At 41.1% G+C, this 13,088-nt stretch overlaps 1 protein-coding gene across 1 annotated transcript; it reads right to left on the reverse strand.

Moving 5' to 3' along the window:
- Positions 1-3,149: 3,149 nt before the first annotated feature.
- LOC147896375 (uncharacterized) lies at positions 3,150-7,191 on the reverse strand. The gene is made up of 4 exons (XM_087382273.1): positions 6,112-7,191; positions 5,316-6,005; positions 3,905-5,103; positions 3,150-3,489 (listed from the first exon to the last, which is right to left on the reverse strand). The coding sequence occupies exons 1-4, from the start codon at positions 7,189-7,191 to the stop codon at positions 3,150-3,152; spliced, it is 3,309 nt and encodes a 1,102-aa protein (XP_087238399.1).
- Positions 7,192-13,088: the final 5,897 nt, after the last annotated feature.

A 13,088-nucleotide genomic window follows, 5' to 3' on the forward strand; every position in this document is an offset into this window, starting at 1 on the left:
ATAGAAGAATACTTGGTTATCAGGATGGATGAAAGAAGACTCTGAGAGTGTTTGCGGAAGGACTAGGATAGAAGAATACAAGTTACTCAGAAGGACTAGGATGTAAGAAATAAGAGAGTGTTTGTGGAAGGACTAGGATGGAAGAATACAAGTGCACTAAGGCACGATGTGTTCACTACGATAAGGATAAGGGTTGGAATAAAGTGAGTGGCACGATGTGTTCACTATGATAAGGGTTGGAATAAAGCGAGTGGAGATTGAATGCTCTACTTTAAGTGAGTGGAGATGATAAGGATAAGGGTTGGAATAAAGTGAGAGAAGCATTGCGAATGCTCTACTTTAAGTGAGTGGAGACTGTCCAACTGAATAAAATTCTCATCACACAAGGATTTATTTCCAAATAATCACATCATCACACATTCATATCATAAAATTGTGTGCATGAAGAAATATATTACAAATATTACATCATCACATATTCATATCAAAATTCTCATCACACAAGGATTTATTTTCAAATAATCACATCATCACACATTCATATCATAAAATTGTGTGCATGAAATAAATATATTACAAATATTACATCATCACATATTCATATCAGAATTCTCATCACACAAGGATTTATTTCCAAATAATCACATCATCACACATTCATATCATAAAATTGTGTGCATAAAGAAATTATATAAATATCATGATTATGCCACTTAAGTAATAAGTCACAAATTGGTGTATAATCAACAAAAACTACAAACACAACATCATACATGCATCACAACTCTTGTGATGCTTCTAGTGGAGACTCTGGCAACTCTTCGGATGCTTCCAATGGAGGCTGTGGTGCTGTAGATGTACACTTGGTCTCTACTTCTTTTGTAGTATGTAGTGCTTTCGGAGTAGACTCAGTATCCTCTTCCTTAAATGCAAGCGGAGGCGGTGGCAACTCTTCTGATGCTTCCAGTGGAGGCTGTGGTGCTGTAGGTGTACATTGGGTTTCTACTTCTTCTGTAGTATGCAGTGCTTTCATAGTAGACTCAGTCTCCTCTTCCTTAAAGGGAAGCTCTGGTATTGCTTCAGTTGCACGTTGTATTCTAATGGCAGCAATTAGGTCTCGAATGATTTCAGCCCTAAACAATTGTATATCCTCCTCTGAATATAACTGCAGTATATAAAATCTAATTTGAATTACAAGGCTTGTGGCAATGATGTCGGGAATAGCCAAGAGGCTTTACAAGACTGAAATGATGTTCACGATGCCGTGAGATAGCTGAATAGGCTTTACAATGGTGGCATGTGTGTGTGAAATCAAATGCTATCTGCCCACTGAAACAATCTGCAATGCCTCTGAACTCTGAAGTCTGCTCACTGAATTGATGAACGTAAGGTTTCAGATAATATAATGATGTGAAACTGTATGTGAGCGTATGGACTGACTCCGAGTAGGTACTAGTCGAGAATTTCGGGCATGGCTTAGATTGGCAACTTGGGGAAATTCAAAGCGTCCCCTCTATGGCGATCTAATCTACTCTGATCTAGATCTAAACCAACCGTCGATCGATGAAAGAACAGCAAATAATTCCTTTTCTTTTGTTCTTTTTAAGTGCTGGGTCAGATGAGTCGATGTAGAGGCAAATGTGCGTGAAGGAAGTGGTTTTGTCGGCGAGGTGTGAAAATGCCATTCTTCTTCTCAATCCACCGTGCGTGATCTCGAGAAGAAGGTGTGAGCTGTTGTTGACCTCTACAGGCACACACAGTGCTTCACAGGCACTTCATGTGACCACTCTTGCCACCTCAGCACAGAGCTTCACAGGCACACCTCTTGCTAGGCACAGTGCCATATCATCACTGCATGTGACTCACAGTGACACATCATCATTGAGCACATTTGCACTCCTTTTGCCCCTCCACCTAGACCAAGTCATATCTCTTGATCCAGGAAGAATTTGAGGGCGGTCCAAAAAGAAAAGTCGCTCGTTTTTTCGTGCTCTACGCACTCGTCACATCACACGCACATTTCGGCACACGTTACAGTTATGACGGCTACTTTGCCATCAATCCTTATCGATCGGGTTCTATCTTGGTCTATTGTCATGGTAAAAGGTCGAGGCGAATGCTAAAGCTTTGACCATAGGAGAGTATGCTTGCAGGTACGCGAGGCCGACCTTTAAAGGTGGAGAGATCCTGTGAAACTGAGATTCGGGAGGATAGCGGCATCGATTGTGCTCTAATACCATGACAAAATATGAAGAGGGGAGAGGAGAAGAGTGGAGATGAGGAGAGAGGGCACAGCTAGAGAGCACACCACAAATGACTAACTGTACACTAGATTTAGTTAAAAAAATAGAATATATACAAACCCTTTTAGGGTTAGGGTTAAGGGATCTAACCCTTTCCTTTATAGCACTCTATAAGGTTAGTGCTATGCACATATGATCACGTGATGGTGCTATGCACACATGATCACATGATGTTGAGCGTGAACTCTCAACAGACTTATGTCCTCCTTATACATATTAATACCTTACAAGGACCCTACATTTAAAAAAAAAAAAACCTTGTAATACTTTTAAAGAAGGTTTGGTCCCACATGCCTTCTTAACATAATGAATTTTGTGCTTTACTTTGTTTTTTCCCCAAATAGATACATGTGCTCCTTATTAAATCACAATGGGTAGTTATCTCTTACAAACTAACAAATAATTGCAAGGAATCAAAACTTAAAACTTGGATATTGCCACCATAGGGCCTTAGTAAAGATGACACATGCCCACATAAGTGCACACAGATTCTCAAGTGTAAAAGTGTGTGTCTAGACAAAATGCAAATATATCACAACCTAGTTTTCAGCAATGTTGGTTTTTTTTTTTCATAAAATATGCCAATATATTAAAGTGCTGGTGAGGCCTCAAAAAGAAAAGACCATTTACAAAAAGAAAAGCAATGTTGGTATTCTATTATACACCCATATCACATTCACATCAATACATATATGATGCACGCTTGCAAGGGCATGTACATACATGCATGGGCACAAAGTACACATGCATGTGCACACGCATGAAGTAATAGTATATACGTTGTCAATTCATGATTTCTATGAAATCTAATTGTTTCAAAGGTAGAGTGCAGCCATCAAGAACTCTTTAGTACTTCTTCACAGACATGGTCCTGAAACCAACAATATCTTTGCGCTCTGCAGTGAGTGCTTGGGACGCTTCCCCTGCATCCTCCTTTGCGCCTTGCACATCTTTCATCATGGATTTTACGTATCCACGATGTCTCAGTACATGATAGTTGCCCGGTTTTAAGCTGAGAGCCTTGTCTAAATCGGTCAATGCTTCCAACCACTTTTCCTTCGTCTCTTTTAGAATCCCTCTTTCTAGCCACAGCCACCACACATTCTGCTTCTCCTGAATGGCTGCATCCATATCTATCAGCGCCCCATCGTAGTCATTTACCATGGCCTTCACATATGACCTGTGGCTGCACATGTGTTGCACACATTACGTCTCTGAAGGTTAGCTTTATACTCAGAAATAGATTGTCAAATGGCGCTAGATTGGACGCTGATTTTTCCCATCTATGAATGAACCGAAGTACTCAGTCTGATGCAGTTTCCAATCAGACATGGATATAAAGCATATTGTCTGTATAATCAGGCATATATGAAAGTCCGGTGAGCACAACCGCCAGCACTACAACATTGATATATTGGAAGGAAAAGCAAGTTATCCTTGCAGGTCGTATTAATATTTGCATGAGACGATCTGGTTGCGATTGAGGTATCATCTTCTAATAAGGAGGAGATTTCATAACGCAGCGTCGCAGACTGCAGCCAAAGCTTTCTAAACTAGAAAAACAGCACAGATTGTTAGAGAATACAAGATGAAATTAATACCTGAGGATTTGTACTTTTGCCTGAGTGGGGAAGTGGGCAGAGATCAGCTGATATGCTTTGTTCAGGTCATCCAGCGCTCTGAAATCGTCCCTCTTAAACATATTGGCCTCAGCACGACCGTGAAGAGCTGCAGCGCTACTGTACAGGTTGAGTTGATTGGCCCGGACAGGGTCGAAGAGAGTGAGGGCCTTGGCTGCACACTTTTGGAGATGGTGTTGTTTGCTGCAATGCTCATCTTTCAAGATTTCAACAAGTCGATCTCCAACGTCGATTTCATAGCTCGCTAGCTTCGACTGTTTCTGCATATCCAAGGTCATTGCAAGCCTCAGAAACACATGCAACGTACTTGCCTGCACATTGTGAGAGAGCGATTGCTCACTTTTGCTGGCCAACAAATCTGCCAAGGTGTGGATTGGAGTGCTTTTGCTCTCCGTTGTATTAAGCCAATCTGCTATATCCTCGCCTAACAGAGTCACTACCCCATCAATGGCTCCAAGAGCAACTGCTTCAGCTTCAGTCCAATCCTCAACCTCCAGCTTCTCCATCTTTGCACTCGCTCGTCGCAATTCCATTCCGAAATCAGATTCATCTGGGCTGCGCCCTTCCCTCATCACCTCCATCAGCTTTCTTAGCTCAAGATTTGGACGCTTCATCATCCTTGCTCTGTTTGCTCCTGCTAAGGCTAGCCTTCCTAATGCAAACGCTGCGCAAGCTCTGCGGGTTCTTGACCCACCTTCCTCCGCGTCTAGCAACCTCGCCAAGGCGTCAATTCCACCTGGGTACTCTCCGATTCTGCTGCTAGTCTGCGCCGTAAAAGCGAGATATCCCAGTGCTGTGGCTGCGACTTCCTGATCCTTGGGACCGGAGTTGTTTTCGAGCAAATCAAACAGTTTCTTACACATCTGTGAAGTTGTCGCAAGGAACTCATTGAAACCCTGTGTCTGCTCATTGCCTATATAGCTCACAGTGAGGACACCCAAAGCCTCCGCTGCTCCTGGATCAGTTCTCATCAAATCAATAAATGAATCTGTCAATGTAGACAGACCTTGCCCAAAATTTGCTTCTCCTTTCATTAGAATGTGGCGAAGTGCCATTTTTTTCCAGGCCTCGCAAGCAATCGAGGCAACATTTGACAGTTGCAATAGCCTAGACGTCGCATCAGTATCCAATTCCCCCTTGAAAAAGTAGCGGACGATCACCTATCATGTAATATTTATCGATGACATTAGCAGTAGAACGTGTGATGCTGAGAGGTTTTGCGAAACTTTTTACTCGTGTATTGCGGCAGATTGGGTAGGTCTCAATAGAACAGGAGAACACAGGAAAACGAGATGCATATTATCGAGAAGATGTTGAAAAAACACTACCGAAAGTGATTCGGAGGGAGATGAAGAGTGGAATTTAAGGTTACCCGCGAGGCCAAGTCGTGCGCTTCTTTGGTCGTGGACTGCTTCTCAGCTCCAGGATGTAGAAGGGGAACGAATGGCTCGGGCGTGATGCAGGCCTCCACAATATCACCTGTACCTCCTCCTCCATACGTGCACCATAGAACCGCTGCCAGCTCCTGCTTTTCTTTGGACTCCTTGAACCGCTCCTGTAGTACGTCGTCTTTCTGAATCTCCTCTTTGACGAATAATCTTCGGAGTTTATGCATGGTCCAGGCCCTTTGATAAGCGGGCTTGCCCGCAACATCTGCACTGTGGAATTGGATGCAATCTCTATCTTCCAGGTAATTCATCCACTTTGCGAACAGTGATAGACTGCCATGAGTGGCCTCGTACCATACCTTGATGACTGTCTCTGGCACGGTAGGACCTTGGCTCTGTGCAATCAACAAGAGCAATCTGAGAGCTTCGGGTGGAAGGGCCTTCACAGCCATGAGCATAGACACGGCCACTGTTGTCGGGTACTGTTCCTCAAAAAGAATAGGTGGAATGGAGCGACTCTTCTCTAGCTTGAGTAATTCGAGCAAGTCCTTCTCAGCAGTCTCCCAGTCGGATACAGAAATCGTCCTCGCACTGTTCACGCTTATCGCGGCAGCCACGTTTGCCAGGCTGAGAGGGTGACAATCCGTGGCTTCTACGATGCGATCCATCACTTCCTGAAACAACACAAAGGGAAATGAAATTATCAGCTGATGCTTATGCAACGCAAAGGGATTGCCTGACGGATTCGATAATACAATCGATTTAATGGTTTGCGCAAACCTGCAAATCCTCTGGGATTTCGGTGCGGCCGTTACGAGGCAAACCAACTACGTGACTCGCAAGAATCTTCCGGGCGACCACCCCATCCGGTTTTTCGATTGGGATGAGTGTAGCGGCTTGCCAAACAGTTCTGTTTTGCGTCGTGAGCAAAAACCTCACGTCTTTCCCACGGAGTACAACGAATTCCTGCACGACGTCAGACTCCCACACATCGTCCAGAACGATCAGCACAGACATGTTTGGGAGGCGAAGTGTCAATCTGTCGTTATTTGCTTGTTGATCCATGCCCAACCCAAGGCATTGCCGCAGCTCGTCCAGCTTCACTTTGTTGTCCACTCCTTGGCCGCAAGCTAGGAACACCACTCCGTCTCGAAAAGTCAGCTTCCTCGTAGAAGGACCTGCCTGATCTTGTTGCTGAAGTTCACGCTGGTGCTCCTGAGGAAGTTGAGGCTGCTGCTGATCTCTCTCTTCCTGATACAGAAGCGCTATATACTTTGCCAGAGAAGTTTTCCCAGAGCCCGGCCCCCCGTGCAATGCTACGACGGGGGATCCCGCATTGTCTTGTCTCCCCAGTGCTTCCCTTAGTCTGGATATAACGGTGCCTTCAGGGGGAACGTACTTTTGGTCGTGAGAGAACCGCAACCGGTGTAGTTTGCGCAGCTCTTGAGCTTCCAACGCTCGCAATGCCTCTTCTTTTTTCTGCAGCCTCGCTGGGATGGCGTCGATTGCATCAATCAGGCCCTGAATGCCACTGGCGATGTCATTCGGGAACATCACCTTTTTACAACAGATTGAACACCAACACTTCGCCTGCAATTGCCGCATGCGTTCTTCCTCCTTCTCAAGACGTGTCCTCGCTACTTCCACCTCTGGCTTGATAATGTCATCTGTGGATTCTAGTTTGTATCGATTAGCGAGGGCTTCCCACCGTTGCAGACCCGCTTTCAAAATTTGTACCTTCATTGGAAATTCCTCCATTGCTTGGGTTGCGTTGGAATAGTTGCGACTGAGCCCTTGTAATTTCTCACTTACAGTGTTGGCGAGGGTGAGTAAAGCTTGCAGATCAGCTAGAATTGTCATTTCCTTTGCTTCTGTAGAGACTCTAACGCCGCGTAGTATAGCCTGTTTGTTGTGTAGTCTCAACGCCCAGCTTCCCCGATCTGTCTCTCGCTCTCTCTCTCTTCTCTTGCACTTCCTTGCTTAACACTTTCGTCTTGCTAACACTTTCTTCTTCTAACGTTGCTTCTTCTTCTTCACTACTTCATCTTCTATATTCTTGTTCTTCTTCTTAGTCACGTGAGAAAGACGTATTTGCTCGCTTCTCCAAGGCAGAAGCATTCCTCTTACAAAAGCTGCTATAATCATTACCAACAATCACACGTAAAGGTTCTTCTACCATACGTAGTAAGCCATTCTTAAAGGAGGAAAAAGTTCCTCAAGTGAAAATGCCATCCTCATTACAAAACATGAACGGTTTTCGCCTAATATAGCACACTATTAACCGAGGGTTAATACACAATTTATATACGGTGGAAATAGAATTCGTTTTTCCAAAAATGGACTCATCGTTACAATGACAACATGTCAAGGTCTATGCACAAACAAAATAAGCTTATAAGCAAAGCAAAGCTGAAAATATAATCGTTTTTAAAGGAATTATAGGGGACATACGTTCCACACCCTTCTCTCAAGGCCACCATTGAAAAAAAGAATTCGAATTATTACAATATGAGGGATAGTTCTCTTAGCTAGCAAGTAAGATAAATATCTAGTTAATCTTTTGTACTAGTGGGCCATAAAGTCACATGGATGGCCGCAATAAAAGTAAAATACAAAGGTTATAGTTAGGAAGTATTTAAAAGCATGCAAGTAAATTTGAGTTTCCAAATCAAATCAACTAGCCAACTTAGGTCCTAAAGAATCACTCCTAAGAAACTCAATTATATGAAAGTGGAATTCTATCGTATTGGGAAGCTACATTTTTTGGAGGGTCTTCTTTTATAAAAAAAAAGAAGAATCAAGAATTTTTCGTATTTGATTTTTAATTCTTTCTAATAAAAAGTTTAAGAACCTCTAAAGAATACCTTCTAAGCCTAACCCACAAGTAACTAGGTTTCCAAGCCATTCTTCAAAGGAAATTATCCAAAGAACTAAAAATTTGAAGATCTTATGTTTTCAAAGAAGACCTTCAAAACATATATTCTTAGAAACATAAGTTAGGTTTTAGAGCCTCCTTAAGGTTTCATAATAGGAGAAAGGTCTCCTCAAATAAAATAAGTTAGGAACAAAAATATATTTCTCAAGTACAAAATGCACACATACATAATCACACCATATCTTTTGTTATGTGCTTTTAGAGTTAAAGAATTTAGCCAGGCCCGCCTATTGTCATTCGTTGTCATGCAACATACTATATGGGACCACTCCCAATCCATTACAACACTTGTTTTTCTCTACGCTTGGTCTTGCTGGCTACTTGCTATGAGACTTGCAAACACTTTCGTCTTCTTTTTAAATAATTTCTTCTTCTTCCTCCTCCTTCCTCCTCTTTTTCTTCTTCGTCTTCTTCTTCACTTGCAGCTAAGTACTTCGTTGCTTCTCTTAGGCAAAAGCAACTCTAATCATTACTAATTTAATCACAAATCTCCCCACCAAAAGAATATAAAGGGTATTCTACAAAAGCCCCTTCCTAACAAATTTAGAAAATTTGTAATGGGAATAAAAAATTCATTCCTTGAGAGCAACATAAGATGCCTCAAGTGGCAAATTAATTTCAATATATTGGGAATATAAGGGATGATTTCCTCAAAAGACAAAGCGTTATCACCCTACTTGTTTTCTCGTGTCTTTGTTGTGGGTAATGAACAAGGATGTGCTCCTTTAAGGCTAAGAAATAGTTAACTATTATTAAATGATAAAAAAGAAACCAAAGTTCCTCACGTGAGAATTCCATGTGCATTATAAAATAACAACACTTTTTCCCCGAATATAGTTATTTCATTAACCAAGGAATAAGACACAATACACAATGAAATGAGTGTTCTTCTTTGGAAAATGACTCATTGTGACAATTGAGTGATGGGCAAGGATAAGAAAAAACAAGAACTTGTTCGAATGCATATAAGAGGTATGAGAATAGTGGAAACTATAATGGTTTTTAAAGGGATAGTGGGGAACATACCTTCCACATCCTTGTGGTCAAGGCTCCCATGTAGAAAAGAAAACAAATTATTATCTTATGAGGGATTGTTCTCATAATTTTGGTAGCAAGCAAGTTATGAGTATGAAAGAAGTGATCTATTTGAACAAAGGGACATTAGCCTTTTGTACTAGTGGAGCATAAACTCACATGAATGGCCATGCAAGAAAAGAGAAATTACTTTCAATACAAAGGATATGGTTACGAAATTATTAAGAGCATATACAGATATTTTTGTTTCCAAATATAATCACACCATCCACATTAATTCCTAAAGAATTCACTCCTAAGAAGATCAATCATATGAAGTGGAAACCCATCTAATTGCTATGGTACATTTTTAGAGGGACTTCTTCTAATAAAAGGAGAAGAATCAAGTAGTTTTTGTGTTTTATTTTTATTTCTTTTAGATAAGAAGTTTTAGGATGTCCAACAAATGCCTTCTAATCCTAACTCACCAGTCCACTAGGTTTCCAACCCATTTTTCAAAGGAAATAATCCCAAAGGAAAAACCCTTTCAAGCTCCACTTTTCTTCAAAGAAAACATTGCAACTCTTGGTGGAAACCTAAGTTGATGATGAGATAGGTTTCCAAGCCTCTTTAAGCTTTTAGAAAAAAAAGAAAACATAGCGTGGAGATGAGGTTTTTCCTGAAGCTCTCCTCAAATAGGTTAAATTAGGAAAAAACATGTATTCAATACACACACACACACATACACACACGTATGTACGTGCATGTGCGCATGCACACACATATGCACGCACATGCACATGCATGCACGTGTGCACCACATGCACCTCAGGGGGGTCACTATGTATAAACCCTCTATATCACGTGCGTTCAAGGCCTATATTTAAAATCCCTTATCTGTAAAATTTTTCATTGATAAAATGTACCCCTTTTCTATACAAATCTGTAAATTTTTTCCAAAACTATTTTAAATAGTCCCTTATGTATATTTATTTATGTAAATTTTAGAAATAAAAAATATCCTTCGGTTGAACTCACGTGATAGGGTTACATATGATGAGTGACCCCCCCGAGACATGCACACATGCACACATGCATGCATGCATGCACGCACACACATGCACATGCAGACACATGCACATCCACATATTGCACACGATCACGCACATGCAAGCATGTGTGCACCACATGCACACACATGCACATGCATGCACACACATGCAAGTACGCACATGCATGCGCACACACATACACACACATGCATACACAGACACATGCATGCATACAGACACGTGCATGTATGCCTGAGGGGCCACTATGTAGAAACCCAATTGAGCATGTGCAATCAACCCCCTACCTACATATTTTTATAGGCTAAATATGCCATTTCTAGAAATTTTAAGATCATAGAAGTATCCCTTATGTATCAAAATTGTCACTTTTTAATTAAAAACCCCTTATGTATGTACATTTTTTGTAACTCCATGAAAATATGAAACCCATTCTATTGATTGCACATGCATAATAATTAGTGACCCCCCTAGGTTTGAAGAGGGCATTAAGGGAAATTTGAAGAGATGGCCCATTTGCAAATAAGCCACTCCACAAACGTCAAAAACCTTATTCAAACCCTCCTCATTTGGCATCTACCAAGAGCCAAGCTCACCCATGGGCTATCCATGGCCACCACCACAATTGCGCCAACCACGTGTTCATGTGTGTGTGCATGTGTGTGTGTGTATGTGTGTGTGTGTGTGTATATACATGTGTGTGTTTGTGTACCCAAAAAAAAAGTGTGCATGTGGGCGCACGCATGTGCGCTCGTGCGCACGTCTTATACCCCTTATGTTATATATTTTATATAACTACCGAGGGGTACTATGTAAAAATCCCATATAGTGCATGCGAGCAAGGGGTATTAAAACAAACCCCTACCAATGAATTTTTATAACCTATATACACTCCTTCTGTAAATTCTGAGATAATTAGCATCCTATTAGGGAATTTGGGAAAATCCCAAGTCCCAATTTTCAAAGATCTTAAAATGGAGGCACGGTGAACCCTTTCAAGCTTTTGTCAAAGCCCCCTCATGTGACATATCATTGGAAATTTCTTGAAGAGTAGATTCTAAAGGAACAAACTCCGCTAACATTGAAGTTTTGATGCTCTAGATATAACAAACACTACTACACACAGATCCTATTGCGATGCTTAAGTACTAACGTTTAGCATGCATGGGGCACTAATCATCGGTATTGGAAGCAGGCTTCTTTAAGGGTCACTATAAGTGACTTTAGGCAAGCGTCGCTATATAGTGACGTTTGCCTAAAGTCGCTATATAGCAATGCTTGTCAGACTAGTAATGGTCGTTATATAGTGACACTGAGACAGTTTCCTATAGCGATGCTTTATAAGGAGTTTTTTTTCTCATACCGACCTTAAAAGATAGTTTTTCCCAATGACAAATTTTTTTCATTTTCATACATGTTTGATCCTTTGAGAGAATAAAAGTACAAGAGCATGTACATCAAGCCTTTGAAGCTCATATATTCATGTCCAAGTTTGAGATGAAAAAAATCAATGAAGAGCATTTACATCGACGGCTTCATCCTCGGCCAAGTCTAACGTGCCAAACAAGTCTATCTCTAACTCTATACCGAGTTGATCTCCTATATCATCATCGTACTCTAGCATCGTATGTTTACCTAAGAGTACTTGATCATCTTCTTTAATAAAGTGTGGTGATTCTTGATGATCGTCACTTTCTTCCTCAATATCGTGATCTCCATCTTCCTCCAGTATGATGTCATTATGCGCATCTTCCTCTTGGCTCATATTGTGATCTTTATCTTCTTCACTACTTCCATCTGGATCAATTGGATCCGGCATTGGTAGTGGCATCTCCATATCCACATCTTTATCTTAAAAAGTTTGCTTACTTCGTGGTGCAACTTGCCAGATCACGTACCACCATCTTGGATCAGAATGATCTAGATGAAAAACCACCTGTATTGAAGATGGGTGCCAAATGCCATCAATTATATATATGAAATTATGCTTACGTACATGTATCAATGGATCTTTAAAAACAAAAGCTTCGATTAATTAAATCATTAGTATGCACCGGCTCACAGTGCTTGGGAAGAACAAAAGTATCACTTTCATCGGTCCAAAGTTTGGTGGAGTCTATTGCAAAGAAACCGCTACTGTCTTTTCTCACTATCGCATGGGGACTGCTGTAAATAGTTCTAAACCATTTTACATCAAGAATGAAAATACTAAATCGTCTAAAATAAATTTCATAGATTTCGCGTATGGTTCCACAATAATCCAACTGTGAGGAGAGAAGATTGGTATCCGAAGCACTTGCTTGGCTATCTTTTGTGAATTTAGCCATGACTCCACAATCATACGTGACTCTCTTTAAATTGATGCATTCCACGTGAAAATCTCATCCATATGACCATAATGCACTGTACTTTTTGTACTGTAAAAGACCATCATTAAAACAATGAAGATGCATCTATTTTATAGCATATATTGTCACAAATAATTACTTGATTACGTCAAGAGATAAGAATCTTACATGCATCATACATCCAGATGATAACTCTCGCGCTCGTGCTCGTTTATTGTCTCTCCATCGTGTTCGACTTTACGTAGAGCCAGTTGTAGTCAATCAAGTGACGTGTGAGTGGGGAGAAGGGCGAGATCCCATGGATATGGTTGCGATCACCTGTACATTACTCTGAATCTCATCCTTGCATTTATTCTATCTGCTTTGGCCGCTTCATATCTCTCAATCTGT

The sequence above is a fragment of the Dipteris shenzhenensis genome, chromosome 12, assembly GCF_047967505.1.
Source record: "Dipteris shenzhenensis isolate YYH24624 ecotype China chromosome 12, Dip_SZ_1.0, whole genome shotgun sequence".
Lineage (NCBI taxonomy): Eukaryota > Viridiplantae > Streptophyta > Polypodiopsida > Gleicheniales > Dipteridaceae > Dipteris > Dipteris shenzhenensis.